This window comes from Phaethon aethereus (assembly GCF_964289735.1).
Source record: "Phaethon aethereus genome assembly, chromosome: 1".
Taxonomy (NCBI): domain Eukaryota; kingdom Metazoa; phylum Chordata; class Aves; order Phaethontiformes; family Phaethontidae; genus Phaethon; species Phaethon aethereus.
The window spans coordinates 61259312-61279748 of NC_138575.1; the positions used below are offsets into that span (position 1 = coordinate 61259312).

At 41.0% G+C, this 20437-nt stretch overlaps 1 protein-coding gene across 4 annotated transcripts in view; it reads right to left on the bottom strand.

The window, feature by feature from the left end:
* Window positions 1–12685: 12685 nt before the first annotated feature.
* Window positions 12686–20437, bottom strand: part of CRY1 (cryptochrome circadian regulator 1) — a gene marked incomplete at its 3' end in the record, with an annotated part of 37867 nt that continues 30115 nt past the window's right edge. For 2 of the 4 annotated variants that reach the window (XM_081998545.1, XM_081998544.1), the window contains exons 6-12: window positions 20053–20193; window positions 19645–19956; window positions 17043–17194; window positions 16744–16946; window positions 15861–15962; window positions 12880–12951; window positions 12686–12789 (exon numbers count right to left, since the gene is read on the bottom strand). In XM_081998545.1, the coding sequence (XP_081854671.1) occupies window positions 12686–12789; window positions 12880–12951; window positions 15861–15962; window positions 16744–16946; window positions 17043–17194; window positions 19645–19956; window positions 20053–20193 (1086 nt within the window). Of the gene's footprint in view, window positions 12790–12879; window positions 12952–14569; window positions 14663–15860; window positions 15963–16743; window positions 16947–17042; window positions 17195–19644; window positions 19957–20052; window positions 20194–20437 lie in introns of all 4 variants that reach the window. The other 2 variants (XM_081998543.1, XM_081998542.1) reach the window with 2 other exon arrangements.

Sequence of the window (20437 nt, forward strand, 5' to 3'; positions counted from 1 at the left end):
CACATATGTCACGTTTAGTATGTGCCTAAGACACCCCAAAGCATTGACATATCTGCAACCATGAGGAGTGCATAGCCAAAAGCCCAAATCATTGGGCAACTTCTCTTGCTGTCAGGGGGCTTTGGATCTGACCTATACTCATTCCTTCGCTCACGAACTGACCAGGAGTTCCCACACTGCTAGCTTCTGCTGTAGACTACTTAGGCTTTGCTTGGTTTGAACTAGTTATTCCTCATGTGCTGGTTCCCCAGACACAGCTGAGCATCCTTGCAGCTGGCTGAGGGCTGGGAGCTGCCAGGCTTGCTGGCCAGGAAGGGCTGTTAAATCCCTGGTGTGAAGGGGGGAGACTGAACCCTCCTGGTCCACCCTACCTGCAAAATGAAGCTCTAATGTAAAGCCCAAGGAAGGTGACCAACTCATTAGGTCAACCAGGCATAACTGACTACCACCCACAACACTCCATCAGGCTCTGCCTCCAGCTTCATCCTGCCTGATCTTAAGACAGCAACAAGGATCTGGGAGTAAAACCCCTGGAAAGCAATGGAGCCAGCAGCAATGCAGTTTCTAGGCCTTGCCTGTTGAACGCCATGGCGCATGTTTGCCTATATTGCAGCCCAATCCAGATGTCTCTCCTGGGCCCAAGCCTCAGCTGTGTGGATAACGCTGTCTTGCAGGGAAGATCATGGATCTGGAGGAGACCACTGCCCAGTCCTGTGAGCTGAAGGCAACTGCACAAACTTCTTTGGGGTCTGAGATGGTGCCATAGATGCAGCTGGAGTAGTGTCTTTATTTATATGTAGGTGCTCTGAATTTCCTGCTGCCTGGAATTCACTTCAGTTCCTTCTATTTTTTTCCTATTTTCAGTAGGCCATTTTTCATTCACTGTCTTTAATGAGACATTCAGTTCCACAGCAATATCTAACTCATCAATCTTTTCCCTTCAAGAGCACTGGTGCTTTTATTGATCCTTTATTTCTTTTATTATATACAGGCTATAGTCACACACATATATATATGTGGGTGTATACAGCAGATTCCTTTCCTTTTGCCTGTCTTTTTGTTCCTTGCTGTGTTTAAGTTGTTTGTAACTTCTTGAAATTACATGGTCACTGATTACCTTATTGATTTATTGGGCCTTGAATGATCACTTCTGTTGCAGCTGTTTGAATTTTCCCGGTTGCTCCTAACACCCTCTCTTCTCATAGACGTCTCTCAGGAAGAATATTAACCAGCTTTACTGTCATTCCCTTTCACGTGCTGTTCCTGATCATTAGCTGTCCAGTGGGATCTACCCACCCATGCATAGTCTTCTGGTGAAATGTGCTCTGCAGGAGGGAGGTATATCCATCCTGACCTTTGGAGAGTCAGTCTGAGTCAAAGTTGAAGTCTAACTAATCTCACATTAGTTGGTAACGTCTACCCTCCTAACAAGGTCTGCCACGTTGCTCAGAGCCCCAGAAGACAGCTCTGCTTCCTCTCCTCTTCATGCTAATTCGGCTCCCAGTGTAATCATTCCCAAATTTTCAAAGCCAAAAAGCTTTACATATTGTCTATTCTCCATCTCAATGCCTGGAACAAGCCACGGTCGCCTTTACTACTCAGTCAAGTGTTACTGAAAATGTGGTAGATGATAGACAATATGCTATGCAAACCAGCAGGCCTTTGGGGGTTTGAGGCATGGAGTAATGCAACTTCTCCTGTGGGAGCGGTGCAGAAAAACAAACCAGCTGTCTGGATTGAAATCATGAGCAATTAACAGCAGCTTCAATTACCCAGAACAGAATTTTATAAATATTTACAAATTACACCCTACCTATTTTCACTTGAAGAGTGGCAACCCGTGGGAGAGCTCTCCCTAGATCAGAGGGACGTTGTCCAAGGGAATCCTGAAGGTCAAGGGTTCAAGAGATATTTCAAAATTCTCTTCTTAATTAGAAACAGCACAGCCTGCTCTGCTCTGCGCAGATGGGCACAAGAACGCCAGACAGAAATTAGAGAGGGAGATTGGAGGGAAACTCTGCCAGCGGGTTCTCATCGCAAGGCACGGCACGGCAGGGATTCCAGCGGGAAGAGATCCCACCCCTGCCTGGCCTCCAGCATCCAGTGGAGACGCCACACTCATCAGACTGCAGTTATCGTCAGAGAAAAAAGGACCCATTCATCTATACTTGTCCTGGGAGAAGAGACTGGTTTGGAAATGAGCGCCCTTGCATACAAGGAAGATTTCTTTGGGTGGGGGTGGGATCTAGGTTTCCTTTTTGGGGCACTGGAGGCTGAAAGAAACTTACGGATCCTAATCATTGCCACGTTAAAATGCATCATGTCATGATAGCTGTAGAGACAAAAACCCACCCCAGATCATCTGATAAAAATAGCTAAGATACACGGGGAATGGAATCCACCACCACCTCGGTGAAGCCACAGGAATCTCTTTCCATTGTAAATATGCTCCATACAATGATGCCAGCTCTCACAGGAGCAATAGTAAAACATAAATCACACTAACTAGTAACAGGACCCACTGAACAATGCAAAATGCCTCGAAATCAAGGTCTGGCTCTACATGCAGAGAACTGTGTCGAAACTTGGACCATTTGCTAGGGTGGCCAGAGGGGAGACTCAAGGCTCTGCTCAAATCATGGGGAGGAGGTCTTAAACCTGGGACACAGTCTACACAGATAAACCCACACACCTGCATATTTTGTTGCTAGCTCGCTTACGGGGAGATTATAGGTGCTCAGTGTGTCTAACAGCCGAGGTCCAGGTAAAAGAGTACCAGTTTGAATTTGGGCATGAGCTACGCACCCATGGTACCTGTATGAAAGAGGTTACGTGCCTATCAGTTTCAGATTAGAAATAACTTACTCAAAACTGAGACTCTGACTACATTTTGCTGTCATTAATTATTTAGAAACCATCTAAATCTGCATTTAGATCCTGAAGTTGGGTATGTAAATTTGAAAGTCTTGGCATACAAAACATCTCCCATGGCTTCATTTTCATCGTGATTTTCCACATACATTAACGAGAGCAGAAAGAGGAGAGTGACTTCTCTCACCAGTGCATAGTCTACCTGCCCACCGATTCCACGAGACGTGCAAACACAGCCTAAGAATCAGCCCAGGTTTTTCTGTTGGCGGTAGTAAACTGCAAATTAAATGAAGATTCATCAAGCAGTGCTGTTGTGCTTTCAAAATTGCATTATTCTTTATCTGGATCCACAAATACACATTTGATTAGGGCTGTAAGCACATGACAAAATGCCTTGCAGTGCAAATGCCACACAGTCATAAAGATAACATTTCAATAATTTTTATTCTACCTGCAGACTTCATTACTTTGGGTGATGTTTTATGGTGTGGAGCATAAAACTGTAATAAATCTTTCAGATACTACCTTCAAACATGCACTAAGGTAATTTTTCCTCTACCAGTTGTGAGTTGATTTTTTTTTACATGTCTACTCAACACTTTCATCCTTAAACCAGAGGATTAAACCAGTGCTTTCCAAAGTGTGACCACTTACAGGCTCTAAGTCTTGTCTGGAGCTCACAAAGAGCCCTATTAATGGCATCTGTCCTGCAGTGAGCCAGCTGTTTGCTCAAGCCCAGGCAGCTACAAGGAATTAAGGAATGGTCCTTAATTCTCCCTGTGGTGACTTGGACCACAGCGGGGCAGGGCAGGCTACTCTGCTTGACTGCAAGGTATGTTCTGCCCTGCAAATGGCTTTTGTTACGCAGCCCCTCAGCTCAATGCTCCCCTTGCTACACATGAGGTGGGCTGGACGACGTAGCTATCGAACCTTGCCAAAACACTCGGTAAGCACCCGACACCACAGCCTCAGTTAGCACCTAAAGTCACTGCTTCTTCAGCCTCAACACACATGTGGCACAAGGAGAAAGCCTCTGGTGAGCTCCAGCTTCTCAGGCAGAAGCCCAGCAACAGGAGCCACAGCAGAGGAGGGGTCCCCTCATCAGTAAGTGCTGTAATCAGTAGCATTTGATGTCACAAATAAAATCAAGGCCCGACTGTGCTAATTCCAAAAAAATACACATATGCAAATACTTCGCACGAGGTGAGCTGCTTTCTTAAATGCCCAGCCATGCTTTGCTGAGCTGGCTGAGTGCGCGAGTGGGATGCCGAAGCACCCAGCGGAGCAACGGCTCAGCTGCCCGGCAGAAGGGAGGGAAGCCGGGTGTGCTACCCCATAATGCTCTTCCCTGGAGGGGCTGATGGTAGAACTGGGACCAAAACCATCAAAATCCCCAACCACTTGGAAGCCACAGCCATATGCACTGTAAGTATTTCAGAAAATCATAGCATTGTGTAATACCTAAAATACCTGCAAAGGATCATTTCTTTCCCTTCTTTGCCCTCTCAAAAAAGGGGACTAATTATCCAGTTACAGAATCATGGAATTGTTTGGGTTGGAAGGGATGTTTAAAGGTCATCTAGTCCAACACCCCTGCAGTTAGTCAAGACACAACGCATGCTAAATTTACCCATGCACCCTCATCAGCCAATGCACTTCCATTTCTTACCTGATTTTTTGCTTCTTTCCTTCAGCTGGCTACTTTCCTTACACCACCCTTTTAATTTTTCTTCTTCCCTCTGTAAAGTGGGTTTCTGTAAAATCCTTCCCTACTTCCATCATCCTTCTTCCATCCATTTGCTAAGCTTCCTTGGAATCTCCTGTTCCTGTGTGTCTGTAGCAGTCACCCTGAGGTCTGAATGCAATGTTATCGATATTTGCTGGTGCAAGCCGCTCCTCAGAGCAGTGCTCTGTTTCTGTCTACCACCAGGTAAAGATGACTTTGCTTAAAAATATTCCTACTTTGGACAGGGTAGAAGGCACTTGAGAAACACATATAACCAAGGTAATTAAAAACCTTGCAATGACCACATGGTCTGAAACCCCTAGAAACCCAAGCAGACCTCAAGAAAATCCTCCCTCGTTGTAATTGCTGCCTATGAATTGCTCTTTTGTTAATTATTTATGTGCTTACTGGCTACTCCCAGTCAGAATAATCAGTTATCACAATTATCTTCTTGTGCTAGGTGTAATTAGCAGAGATAAGAAAATCAGAGAAAAGTATAATTTACCTGGTGTTAAGTGCACAAGCTTCCACTAACAGCAGGTCCTCGGACCTGATCCGGCACATAGGCTGCACTTCAGCATTTTGCAGCTCTTTTGTAAGAGTTTCAGATTGTGAAATTTCTGCTAAGACCTCTTGCAAGCAAGCAAAACCACAGCATCCTGAAGAGAGAAGCTCCTCTTGGCAATCTTTTCCATTTTCTTCTCTGTATCTTCCATCTTTCTGTTCTGTAGGAGATTTTGTAAAAAATATTTACATCAACTCTAGTTGCATTTTTAAATTTAATACTGAATTAATTTTGCATCTGCAGTGCACACAATTCAAGACGGGGATCTTAGACCCCTTGAAATCAACATTAAAATTATCTCTCTATGTCTGCTTAAGATTGCCCTGGATTATTTTTGGCCAATGTAAATTTCCCCTCTACCCAGAAATTTTTAGCACCTTTGAAATTTTGAATCTCTGGGAAAAAAATTGCGATAAACAATTGAGTTGAAAGCTGAGGTAATGGCTAAAGTGTGAGAATTTTGTTTGCTTGGTCCTTTAAGGGAGGGAATTCTTGCCCAAACAACACTTTCCTATTGGAAATAAGGAGCACAAAAAAGAAAGAGGAGGTTCTCTTTCTATCCTGCTTCTTCTAATCTAATCTAATCTAATCTAATCTAATCTAATCTAATCTAACCTATAACAAAGCAGAACAACATGGCTATTGGCAAGAGCTTGTGCATGAAGGCCTCAGGAATGGGCAGAGACAAGGACCAAAAGCTCAGGGGCCCCGGCTCCATGCTCTGGTCACAAGGGTCCCCAGGGGACAGAGACAGCCTAGTAAATGTTTCAGGTAGGTGAAAGCTTGACTGCGTTTTCAAAAGCCAGTTTTTAAGTAATCTCTAGGCAAAGTGTATTTAAAAAGAGAATATATGTTTATGCAGGCAAGCACACAGGGCAGTGTTCCTGAAAATCAACTTTTAGAGTAACAGAAGAGATTTGTTTTCCGATTTGGAAACACAAGGTAGCTATTATTGCAGCTATACAGCAATTCTATCATTTCTATGTATTTCCCCTTCCCCAGCTGGTAGTAGTATATTTTTGTTGACTAAGAGCTGTTTTTACCTTTTCAAAAGCAAAGTTCTGAAAGGCTGAGATAGTTGGCGTTGTTCAGCCTGGAGAAGAGAAGGCTCCAGGGAGACCTTACTGCAGCCTTCCAGTACTTCAAGGGGCTTATAAGAAGGATGGGACAGACTTTTTAGCAGGGCCTGTTGTGATAGGACAAGGGGTAATGGTTTTAAACTGAAAGAGGGCAGATTTCGACTAGATGTAAGGAAGACATGTTTCACACTACGGGTGGTGAAACCCTGGCCCAGGTTGCCCAGAGAGGTGGTAGATGCCCCATCCCTGGAAACATTCCAGGCCAGGTTGGATGGGGCTCTGAGCAACCTGCTCGAGTTGAAGATGTCCCTGCTCATGGCAGGGGGGTTGGGCTGGATGACCTTTAAAGGTCCCTCACAACCCAAACTGTTCCGTGGTTCTCTGACCCCGCAGGCTCTCGCTTTGTAGGCCGCACACACCCGCCGCTCTCGCTCCCTGCGGGGAGGTGGAGCGCCCGCGCCTGAGGCGGGGCCGCGCCGCGGCGGGGCCGTGCCGGAGACGGGCAGCAGGTCGGCGCCCCGCCCGCCAAAGCCCCGCCCCCGCCGGCAAACCGCGAGGCTCCGCGCCGGCCCAGCGCCCACAGCGCCATCTAGTGACGGAGCGCCGAGGAGCAGCGGGGAGGCGCCGGGGCCGCCGGAGACTGGGCACCGCCGGGGAGAGAAACACCCTTCCCCCGCCGCTGTTTGCGCCCAGGCGCAGAGAGGGGGAGAGACCAAGCTGTAGCGCAAGCCCTCGCAGTCCGATCTACGCGGCAGACGCCTGTGACACCGTGCGCTTACGGCTGCAAGGGATAAGCAGCGGCGGAGGCCGTACGTGGGTCACGTCACCGGGCAAACGGCTGCGCGCAGGGAGCAAGAGTGCTCCGCCAGGCACCTGTCCCGTGTAACGTACGTAAACATGTATTTTTTCCTTCCGTCTCATACTGAAAAAAAAAAAAAGACCGAGTTGCTCTGACTTTAAAGTTTCGGCAAATGGGAGAAACTGCTTCAAGTGCATGCACGGCCCAGAACATTCTAGTTTACCATAAAATTTGAAAGCATAATTTTAAAATAAGCAAGCTCAGAGAGCTTAAAAAGCAGGCAACAACAATAGTTTGCTTAAAACATACATCAGGAACTTGAAGGGGTTTTGGTTTTTACCTCCGAGTGTCACTTTCAGTAGCCCGAAGTACCTGTAAATACAGGGATAGGGTTCTCCAGGTGTTTGTGGATGGCTGCAGCAGGCGCTGCCGCGATGGAAGCCGGGCGTCAAACCCAGGGGAGCAGCACGGGCACCCGGCTTCGCCCGCAAACTGCCTTTTCCCAAGAAGGTGGGGAAGTGGTGAACGCCTGCATCGCCGCTCACTGTTGCTCCATGCTCTTGCCAAGGACAGATGGGATTTCTGAGTTGCAGGGAAGGTTCATGTAAACGTCACTTCAACAGAAACCAGTCAACTATGGCGCTAATAGTTCTGATTTCTGACAGGTTCTTCTCAATCCAAATTAGCCCAGGATCACCTCTGCAGGGCCTCAGCAGCTTTGCTCTCAATTTAACTGTGTTTGTTCCCCTCCTTTCAGAAACCTCTGTAAGCAGGCAGCACCAGTACGAGACAGGCCATGCAAGTTCCTTTAAAAACACTCAGTTTCTGAAGGCTTAAAGACACTTGAAAGTGTGGGGTTTTTTTTCCTCATCACAAATATAACCCGCAGTTGTTCCTGCACACTTCCAGAGCACATTTTCCTTGGGTTTGGTTTCCAAAAACTGTTAGTCTGCAACACTCATCTCCCCATCCCCTACCAGCTCAGAGAAGCTAAATCCCTCAGGATGAGAACTTTCTTGAGGAATATTTTAATCTCCGTTTCTGGAGGAGAGGTCTAATAAGAAACAAAAGCCTGGCCCTTATCCATACAGGGTTTATAACACACATCCAACGCCTCCTGGGGGGAAAAAAACCTCTGCATGTTACAATAGTTTTGGTCAATTTTTCTGTGCAGCCAAAGCCTCGGCCTTTTTTTATTTTTGTGGTCACAGCAAGTACTAGTGAGAGGGGAGGATATGAAGCTACTGCTACTCAGAAGACAACTTTTCCCCTCTCTCACACTAACGTACTTACAGACTATTTCTTCCACTGCAGTCCTGACACCAGAACTCATTCAAGCCAGCACTCGAGTGCAACAGCATCTCCATCACAGACTGTCCTTTGCTAATCTAAGGACTTGCCCACCAGGAAGAGGAATCCTCCTTTTCGCATTTAAGGAGGGGGCAAATTAACTTACCTTAGAAATTATATCCTTGGGAAATTTCTTCTTTCACCTATAGAACTTCCAGACTGGTTGGGGGAAAGGTGATATTTAAGCCTATATTCTTACCTTGATGAAGTTTCTCTGTGGGAGTTTCTTAGCCTATTCATTCAGAAAAGCAAGGTGGAATATTTCATTTAGATGGTATGATCTGAGTCCTGTGTCCAGCTCTGGAGCCCTCAGCACAGGAAAGACATGGACCTGTTGGAGAGGGTCCAGAGAAGGGCCAGAAAAGTGATCCGAGGGATGGAACCCATCTCCTGTGAAGAAAGGCTGAGAGAGTTGGTGTTTTTCAGCCTGGAGAAGAAGCAGCTCCAGGGAGACCTTATTGCAGCCTTTCAGTACCTGAAGGAGGCTTATAAGAAAGATGGGGACAGACTTTTTAGCAGGGCCGGTTGCCCAAACTATTCTATGATCCTATCTTTAATATAAATCAGCAGAAAAAAAATCCAGGATGATCTTGTCTTGACAGGATAAAACACTTCCCAGGACAGTGTAGGCCTATAGTCTTCTGCTTTTTTTCTTTCAGATAACTTAAATGAGCAGAATAATTATTTATTCTACTTACATGTATTGTGTATGTCCCTAGGAAACTTCTCCATTCTACTTGGAGTGATCTGTGGAAAAGTTATCATCTGCTTCTTCTTTCTCACTGTTGCGATTATTTTCTTCTTCAAGATCAGTCAAAGATTTTTGCCTCAAGACAGTAAGCACACCTGTATTTTCTTAGTCTGATTTTGCTATTGTATCCAAATCAGTATGCAGAGATTTACATTAACCATTACAGTCTAAAATCTTGGAACAGGCAGAACAATAGTAGTTTATTCTGCAGCAGGCACCCTGCTGCGTATGTTGTTAACCCATAAATCTGGTCTGAATTTTAAACTGACTCAGGGAAGTGCCCCATGATTGGAAGTCACCCATGTGAATCTAAGAACAAGAGAACTAATTTGTGCACCCACTCAAGTAGGTAACTGACGTAGTTACATGTAAAATGTAGTAATTCAAACCGCTTTTTCTGAGATCTTAATGGCCTAAGAAAACATTTTGATACAACTTCTCTAAACATTTGAGACTGTATTGACTTGAGTAGTCAGCAAACCCAATGTGTTTTTAGAAATCAATGTCCTCAAAGAGCAGCAAATTAGTTGCAGTGCAGGAAAGACTACTGCAAGTAAATTGCAATTATAGCAAAACCACCCAACACCCTAGATTTTGAAGAAACACTTAATACATTGGTGAAAAATATTTAATGGTAAGAATACATACATGCAATTTCAACAAAAAGGGTTGAATAATTTGGATAGTGTTTTGCTTCAGTATCACAAAACTTTAAGTGAAAGGTAATATAGTTCACCATTCGTGGCTTCCAGATTAAGTCTAAAAATTACATTTCTCTTTTTTCCCCTGAACCAGTTTTGTCTGGAAATATGCACCAGAGCAATAGCATACACAAAAGACAGACATGTTATCTATATATATACACAATTTTCTTTTATTAACAAGGTGTGTCACTGCTGAACAAGGCAACTGGGAAATACAAGGACTGGACATATACATGAAAATTTTACAACTCTATGGAGAATTGGCATATGACTTATATACAGATGCGATTAATAAAGGTTACAACTCTACCATATTTGATTAAACACAGTCCTAAGCACTTACATTATGAAAATATGAAGTTGATCATACAGAGGTCAAGTTCTGGAATCTAAAAACGGTAACAATTTAGAAATTTGAAAACCTTCTACGTCCATCCATTTTACAGAACATCACTACAGCTTTTCCTACTACCATATACATGAAAGATTATCAAAAATATATTGATGGGTCTATCACTAATCATGAATGTTTATATTTACATTAAGTTAGCAAATTCTTCACCAAATACTTTATATACAAAACTCAATTTGCCCTTTGTGAAAGAGTCATTAAAAAGTTAAAAACCATAGAAATGCCAGTTAGAAATAATGCATTCCAAAAATTGGACTTGTTTACAACCACTGAGAACTGAAAATAATTTATGAAAACGTATGTCATTTTAGTACATGAACTCTCACAACACTTTAGTTCCAATACAGAGTAGCAGGAATTTTGTCCTGTGTGTTCTTTGAGTGGTATCTTCTCTTCCAATAACACTGCAAGAAAAAAAAATTCTTAAGCAGTTTGTCATGAGTCTTTGAAGAAGGCAGAAATAATTCAACAGACCAATATTCTTTCCCCCCTTCTCAGTGCAGGAAACCCTGTCCCCATTTGTATTGGCCCAAATACTCAGAATTCACATTTCTTACTCCTTAGAGACTAAAAGGGGAAGAGGGAAAAAAAAAAAGAAGAGAGACACCCAAAAGCCTCTGTACTTCAGTGCTATTCAGAAGGTGCACATCCTTTTGCTAGCAGTGTTTTTGAGTATGATCTTGGCTGATTTTTGTACTTGACTAATGCTTTTGCAGCATGCTTTGAACATCCCTAACAAAATCAGTCTTCTCTGCCAAACTAGAAACCCCTCCAACCTGTCTCTCAATTGAAAAAGAGCTTAGACAGGAACCAGACGTTCGCTCTGCAGGCACTTCTTCTACACAGACACGAGCACCTAAGGAATTCTGCAATACAAAACACGGAGGCTGAATGAATCTACACATACTAAGGATTAGACAGCTACTGAAACATGGACTCTTTTGGAATTATGTTCCACTCAGGCCCATCAGAGTACCAGAAATCAGTTTCAGAACACAGAAGCACAGCTTACAGTGCTTCCAGTATGGGAGAAAATAGCAGACGGGTCAATTGCTAAGGTCTCAGCTCACTTCAAGTGACAGTCATTATGGAAACAACGCTGTGGTTCTCCACCAAATCAAATCAGTACAACATAATTGTTCATAATGTACCGCATTAACTTTGTCAAAGTGCTGACACCACGTAACAAGCAAAATTAGATCTTGCTGTCAAATCCAAATGAAGTGGATTGAATTTCCCTTTTTATCTCTAGAGATGCTGAATGCATCTTCTATACTTGCTGTATGGAATCCCTATCTTCCAATTCCACCAAAGTCTCTCCCTGTGCTATTATCTCACCTATGCGCTATTCTTAGTTACTCTTCAAAGTCCATAATAGCCAACTCTTAACTTGTTTTTTGTGAAATATAATGATGGAATGACATGTCAATCACCTTTAATCTATGCAGCCATACTCCTAGTCTTGAAAGGTTGTGCCCTCTTGTTTCAGACAGCCCTCCATTCTTTGTCTTTCCTCCTAAGTAATTACTCTTTAACTTGTCTTTCAGATCATCTTCCTTATTCCTCTCAAATCAAGCTCACTGGGGGAAGGGGTAGAACATCTTTGGCCTTCTCTTTTCTCTATCCTGTTCCTAAGTAACTTTCTCAAAAACACAAAATCCAGTTATCTTTTCTATGTTGATGATTTCACACATAGCAAACTTTCTCCAATTTCCTGCTTCTCTACACATTTTCACACCTGTTCATGTATATCTATCTAGCAATGCCTCCTTCTCCAAATTCAAGTACTTTTCACCACAGGTTTTCTTGACAAACTTTGGCAATCTGAGCATCCTGCTTTGGTTACAGACCAATGACAAATGCTCAAGTCTTCAAATCTTTCTTGTCTCTAGATCTTTACATGCAATAACTACACCAGCATTTTGCAGGTTTTCTGCAGTCTCCCTCTAAAACATATTCTACTTCGTCCACTTGTATGTCTAAAACTCTAATCCAGGCCCTGAGCCTTTCCTTAAGTTGTGTTGGTCTTCTGATTCAGGTCACCGTACATTCACACCACCAGTGCTTGCTGGCACAACTTAAGGTGAGACGCAGGAGCACAGAGTAACTGAAGCTACATAAGCAGCTCTGCTAATGTACGTGAAACCACAGTTTATCCATCTCCCTTTCATTAACACCTCGATCTGTGCCTGATAATCTTCAGCCTGGTGCTATTTTTGTAATTACTTCCTATCTTATACTTTGTGAACTCTTTACAGACAGGATTTTATATTGTTTGTTTGTACAGTACCTGGAACTGAAATATTTACAGCAATAATTTAGGATCCTTTGCATTGCAGTGATATGAACATTATCATAGACACAAAATCTGTACAGGAATTTACTCATTAACAGGATAACTTCTTAAGGTGTCTCAGATCTTACCAGTTTAATTTGTGCTCTGTCGCTGGACTTTTGGTCCAACGCTTTGAGTTTCTTCTTCTGGATTTGGGCGTTTCCCTGTACTAATGCCAGTACCAAGGGCCGTTCTTCCTGATAATTTAAAACCAGTATTTACATTAATACTCTATTGCACCTTTATATATTCAGGAAAAGTGTTTTGTTTTGTTTTCTTTAAATTACCTGCTTGCAATAAGTGTGACTGCTGATTGTCTCCATGAGCATAGTGTAAGATACTACTTGCTTGACAGTAACCTGTTCAGATACAGTAGATATTTATTATCATAAATAAACTTTAGAACTGAAAGCAAGTGTACAATGACATTCTTTACAAGAACAAAGAGGAGCCAACTGATTTATTTTCCATCAAGAAAAATCCTGCCAGAAACCATCCTGAATGCAGAAGAGTTCTTATGCAAAAAAAAAAAAAAAAAAGCCTGGTGGCAGTCTACAGCAGTTAAATATATATGCACAGAGAGCAATATTGTGTGTACATATTTATGCATTGTATTTGCAACAATCAAAATGTGCATATATCTAAAAACTTGATTCTAAGTAATTTTAACATTTGTTCTGCCAAGTTTCCTCATCCTTTTTATTATTCTGTTACTAGCAAATCCTTAGCATAACTAAGCTGTGGGGAAAAAAAAAGCAAGCAATTTAAAGAAAGATGCAAACTGTTTTCTGCTTCACATAAACTATCCACTGGCAACCTTGACTCTGAGCACTCTGCATAAACAGTGAAAATTAGCAAAAGCAGTTGAAAGTGTTCTTATTCTGAAGAGTTGTGGTGTTCTGGTTACATTCTGAATGCTTAAACAGAACACAGATTACAGTCTTTCATGATTAATAAACACAGAACCTCTGATAAGACTGCAAAGAAAGAAACAGTTCCGCTAAATTTGATTACAACTTTGATCTATCACACCTTAAGCTTCTGTATAGTTAAAATAACAAACATTTGCCTCCACAATATGAGAATATCCACACAAAGCTATGGAAGTTGATTACAGAATCACAGAATCACTAGGTTGGAAAGGACCTTTAAGATCATCAAGTCCAACCATTAATCCAGCGCCACCATGTCCCCTAAACCATGTCCTGAAGCGCCACATCCACACGTTTTTTGAACACTTCCAGGGATGGCGACTCCACCACCTCCCTGGGCAGCCTGTTCCAATGCCTGACCACCCTCTCAGTGAAGAAATTTTTCCTAATATCCAATCTAAACCTCCCCTGGCGCAACTTGAGGCCATTTCCTCTCGTCCTATCACTAGTTACTTGGGAGAAGAGACCAACACCCTCGTTGCCACAACCCCCTTTCAGGTAGTTGTAGAGAGCGATAAGGTCTCCCCTCAGCCTCCTCTTCTCCAGACTAAACAACCCCAGTTCCCTCAGCCGCTCCTCATAAGACTTGTGCTCCAGACCCCTCACCAGCTTCGTTGCCCTTCTCTGGACACGCTCCAGCACAGAGAAGAATATATACAGAAAGAGTAGTAGTGAAATCAGGGAAAAGATAACAGACAAATTTTGCTATCAAATACACAAATTTAACTTCTTTCTTTCAGTACCTTTCATTTAAAGTAACCTAGGATAATGTTTATTTTTTTGCTTTGTCACACTTGTGATCCCTCCCACTCAAAACATATAAATATTGTTCTAAATGAGCATTTGAGAGATAAAAGTGACAAGGCAAGCAAGTTCACTCTAACAAATAATTATGTTTCAAGAACAGAAACAAGGCCAGTTCAAGTTGTAGACAGCAGCTGTCACAAAAAAAAAAAAATCTATCCATGTTATTTTGATGGTTTTTCTGTTTTTCCATAGTTGTAAGGATTTGGAGATCCTCTACAGACAGGCACTGGCATAATACCTTGCTGCTGAATTCCACTTGCTCCTATATGAGAGTCTCCCAGGGCACATGGCTGAATAATTGTATGACCATCACCAGTTCCCAGCTGAGCTCCTGGAGAGACAAGAAAGAGACTTAAACATAACAGAAGAGACAATTCCAGTTCTGGAATTTAAAAATGTTGGCTTCCCCCCCCCGCCCTGCTTCAAGAGGTAGACTTTGATTGTAGCTTTTTTTTTCCCCCCCAAACCACCTCAGAACAGGTCCAAAGCTTTAACACTTTGGTCTTTCCAAATTCACACTTGCAAACTCAGATGAATACACAGTAACCTCCTACAAAATGGATATATTTCTGATGTGAAAAGTATAAGTACGTGTATACATTTAAGATATGTGTATACATTTTAAAGACAAAAGAGTGTACATAATGTTAAGTTTTTAAACTAAGCCCTTCCTGTCTTCTAATTCTCTGAACTTAAAACAAATAAAAGCTCAGGCACCCAGCTTTAAGGAGTCCAGACTTTAATTCTTCAAGAGGAACTGTACTGGCTGAAAACAGTAAGGTCCATTTTCTTCTGCAGTCTGCTTTTAACCTTGACTAAAGCTTAACGAGAACACAAAACCAGTCAATTACCAGTTCTGCCACATCTTTTTACAATGAGGAGTCCAAGGTGTATACAGTATTCAAGATGTTGCTGCACCATGGATTTAAACGTTAATACTGTTCTTTTTTTTAATTGGTAAAAACTTAACGCTAGTCTTTGTATGTTACAATAAGAATGTTAATAGTCTAAAGTAATTTTCATCAAAACTGTATAATAAATTCCATACTAAGTTCTTTCACTGTCCACCACATCATTGTTGATGTTATGATAGAATTAAATTCCAGTAAGCAATGTAATGCTAGCATTAGAAAACTTTACAAATTAACAGTTCTGACTTTAGAATTCACAAATCACTCCTTATTGCAAATATCAGGATGCTTGTAGACTTCTTAAGGAAAATGGTATTCACATGCTTTTGAAATCAAACTTTGATACATATTAATAAGTAATTTTCAGGGGGAAACACACAGGTTAAAAATTCTTACATGTTTGAGATAACTAAAAAAGTCTCAAGACATCTATATACAAATACAACCAAATTTAGTCTTTTTGAAAACATTCAACATTTTGAAAATGTTGGTGACTTGCACTGAAAACTGTCCTGTGAAAGCAGTGTTTTCTTATAATTTATAATGCCATTGGCGTTATGCAAAACGTTTGTGCAGTTCAGTTCCAATGATTCTATGTATTGAAAGAATTTGACTGACCTCCTGTACTACCACAACCAGAAATGCTTTCCCCTGGTGAATAGCCCATTAGGCCACCATTTCCATTTCCATTTGGATTAGAAGGCACTGTTGCAAGAAGACCTAAGCAACAAAATAAAATACATAGCCTTAAAGAAAGACAGCAAAAAAAAGGATTAAGTGTAGCATGCTTTTTTCCTCATAATAGACAATTCTCCACCCTCACCCAGAGTTCATCTTGTAACAGGAGAACATCTCTCTATCTTGCCTAGTACCAGGATCTTGCCAAATAATTTTAATTCACAATTTACTTAACAGGCATTCTCTACATAATATTCTGCATAACTTTTCAATATATTCATTAGTCACACCCGTTTGCTATGATGCATTGAAGTTTATCGTGTCCTGATTCAATATCCAATACCTGGACATACTGACTGATTACACCTTCCTGAGCAAGACAAGTGCATGTGGTTTACCTCTTGGAACAAAGGTGACAGTCTTTCCTAACTAGGAAGAATGCTACCAGAGGTTGCATTGGTCTCTTTGAGCAACACCATTTGCAAATGCAAATACAGTTCGGTTGAAGTTACAAAGCACGTTAATTTTCTCATCACTGGTATTAAAACCTGTCTGTACAAGCGTATCAGAATACACAGAAGACCAGTTTAACCAAAAAACTTCCAAAAACCCACAGAAAAAAATTTCCAGGTAAGATTTCTAAAAAGGCACTCAAATTCTTCCTTCCCTTTCTTGGTTACAGCTAATGTTTTCATTTATTTGGATACACAACTCTGGTCACCACACTGAGCTCACACCTGATTACAACTGCTATGGGACAAAATCATTAACCGTTAGAAGGTGAGAGAAGTTTTCAAATAAAGCCAATAGCCTATAACCATACCCAGTCCTCTGTATCGTGAAAGCTGCTGGTAGATTTGTTTCATCCTCTCAATATTCAGACGGCTTGCCTCTGCATGATTTACCATTGGTTTGGGATAATTAACTCCTATAATACATTTTGCAGCCTTCTGGACGCTCTCTGGGGCATTCCAAGGATCATAGATGTATTTTGCAGGAAAACCCCTAAGTACTGGCAAATAACGTCTTAAAAAAAAAAAGAAGAGGTAATTTTAAGTATAAAGCCACTTGACAGTTTAAGCAACATCCATGATTTGCTGCAACTTCTGCATTGTGAGTTACCTGATATAATCCCCATTTGGGTCAGTTCTTCTGCCAAAACCCACTGGACAGTAGCAGTGAAAAAACTGCTGAAAGAAGGAACTACAGGATAGCCACATCCAGCTCCCAGCATTCACACTCCAATCTGCATCAAGTAAGAGCTCTTCAAAGACCTTAAGAAATTAGAGCAACAAGTTAGTCTGAACATCACACACCTTTAAGACATCTACTTTTTCATGAATTTTTCTAAGTTTCTGATTTGAGAGGAAATCCAGCTCTTTAACATAGTGACACTATTTCTTACCTGGCAACATTCACAGAACGTTCAGTATGCAATTGCAAATACTTACCTAAATGCCAAAAACAAGAACAGAAGTGTGATAGCTTGTTTGGCTTTTACCCTGTAAAAAAACTTGCAGACATCTCAAGAGAGCTACAACCAAAAAGTTACACATTCTTGCATAAACACAGCCTTAAAAAATAAATTCCCAAAGGATGACTGGAACCTGACTGCTTGCAAGTGGCATTTGCTTCTTCCAGTAGAGTTGCTTCATCACATTACAACTAAGCTTTGCAAATTTCCATAACACAGGGAACATACAAAGCACATTTCAAACTCAAACTGTCACTCTGAATACCTCACACAGGACCCTTTCACTATGCCAAGAGTAGAATTCAAGAGTTTCAGGGTAGCACAAACATTCCGAAGTTGTATTCTTGAAGGCCAATAGTTAGTCTTGTAAGTCACAGTTTTGAAGACGCAAGCTTAACCTCCTGGAGGTGTATCAACCACCAAGCATGCTGAAGAATGATGGGACAGATAATGAACTCTCATCTGAAGATAAAAAAAGAGTCTTCTCTGGTAATTGCTACCCCTATTATATTAAAAATAACCCATGAGGAAGTTGAAGATATATGAGGGTTTTATTTTAAATGTGGAGCTCAATAGTTGTGAAACATTCAAGTTTCCAGCATTGATTGTAATTATTAACACAGACAATACAGCTTATATAAAAAAAGCTTATCTGCTCAGTCGGATCACTAGCAATACAGGCTAACAAGAAATAGAGAAGCTTTATTCGTTGAAGGAGAACATTCAAACACCTTTATAAAAAGACTGCACTGAGAAGCAGTTTTCAAAACATGTACTTATTTAAAACATATTTTTGCAAGTTCTGATTTTCCTTTCAGACTTGCATCGTCTCCACATGTTCCAATGAAACCATTATCCTTCTTCACGCTAAGACACTAAAACTTAACATCTTACTACTGTCACCCAACTTCAACTAATATTATTCCAATATAAAGTCTAAATAAGGTAATACCATTAAACAAGGATCTCTCTACACATATTCAATAAGGCGTTCATTCTACAGTATATACTAAGTGTTACAAAAGTATTTTTGTCTAAATATCTGCAAGTATTTGTAAAAAAAAAAGCTTGTTTTGAAAAAATAAAATTTATCTTAAAACACTTCTAAAAAACATTTTAAATAGAAAGTGACTAATATTGTAACAGGATCTTTAGATGAACACCAAGTGTTAGCACACAACTGTTCCACTAGATGCTGCCATATAGTAAGACTTTGGAAATAACATCATCATGGAAGGCCAGATTAACTTTTGCTAGCTATGGACGTATGAATTAAACGTCCTTCCACTGCACAAGTCTGGGCCCTCGATATAGCTGTATTATTTAAAAGGAAGAACAAATCACTGTTTATCTGTAATATACAGCTTTGTTGTTTGGCTGAGTTACCTATGTATGTGTATCTTTGATGTCTTTGTGAACTGCAAAAGGAAAATTCCTAAAGCAGCTTATGTTGTTATGTAACCAGGACAATTTTTTTTTTTTTAATGAAAGATGTTTGTTTACAACCGATTTAAGAAAGGTGAAATTTCATATGTATACATATATAAATGAGGTCACAATCCTGATGGCAGATAAATTCTTTTTTTAGATTTAAAAATAAAAAACTATTTTTAATTTATTAATTTATTATCATTGCTCAGTAAAAGATGTGCTACCCTTCTAAAAATGTAAAACTGATTCAAAAGCTGAGATTAAATTATTCCATTCTTCAAATGACTGACATTTGTAGTGAAACTTCAGCATCTCTTGGATACTTGCATGGTAATTAATGGCACAAACTTCAGCCAAATCATGTTGCCCATACTCACAGTTCTAACATTGGGCAAAGGGATAGAAATTGCTGAAAGGAAATTTTCAGCTTTTAGTTTTCTCCCTTTAATTCCCATGGTGGAATTCCCTGCTTCACAGGGAAGCAGATGCAAGATGCGAACAGAAACTGTTCACACAGCACAACTGGAAACAAATTTCAATTACAAGGAGTAATCCATGTTTATTTGCCAAAATTTGCAAAGAAACCTCAAATTTAAAAGAATTGCAGACCTGTTCTGACTGCAAGACACACTCTAATATTCCAATAAAAGGGGGCATTCAATATGCAAAACTTCAGCACCGCTGGTTTATCAGAACTGAGTAATTTTGGCCAGTTTAAGGTTTAAAATTCAACATACATCACACAGTAACAAGAATTCTAGAATGACTATCCACAACTTTAACAGGCATGTTACAAAATTCAAGAATAAGAAACAATACCTTCATTCCTTCTTCCCAGCTAATCCAGAGGTCACCTCGAGTCAAAAAGCATGCTACAGCATGCCGGGCTAAATGGTGAATCCAGCCTTCCTGACGAAGCTGTGTCATAATTGCATCAATCCAAGGAAAACCTGTCCTGCCTTCTGCCCATTTGGCCAAAGCCTCAGGATTCTTATCCCATGGAATTTGAACACAGATAGGATTCCCCTCCATTTTATCAAACCGTGGATTGTTAGTCGCCGCTGTGTAGAAAAATTCACGCCATAACAGCTGGCCATAGAGGGAGAGGGGAGGGGAGCTGTTCTTTTTTACCTGAAGATCATCATTAAAGGAAAACATTTTATTAGGAGGAGTGGAGAAAAAATCCTGGCATCTAAGAATGTGTAGCTGACTACGTAGAAATCATACCTTTTTGTACAGATCCGTTAACTTGAAATAAAAGAGACGACACGACAAACAGCCAAAGCGGAGGTAGGGACTAAGCCCTGTAGGGCTTGCCAGAAGGGAATTTGCATTCATTCGTGGTCTTTCAAAGTTTGCTACCCAAGCCTTAAAAAACAAAAAACAAAACACAAAAACAAAAAACCCCACAAAAACTACACAGCAATATCAGACTACAGGCTAGGCAGCAACTTGTAAACATAAAGGAAGAAATCATGCACTATCTATAACTGGATCCACACACTGGACAGATGATCATGTTACCTACGATATCTAGGGGTTCCTTTTGAATCAGCAGAATCTCTAGAAGGTAATTCATCTCAATGCTGAAGGCATGAACTGTCTTCCAGAA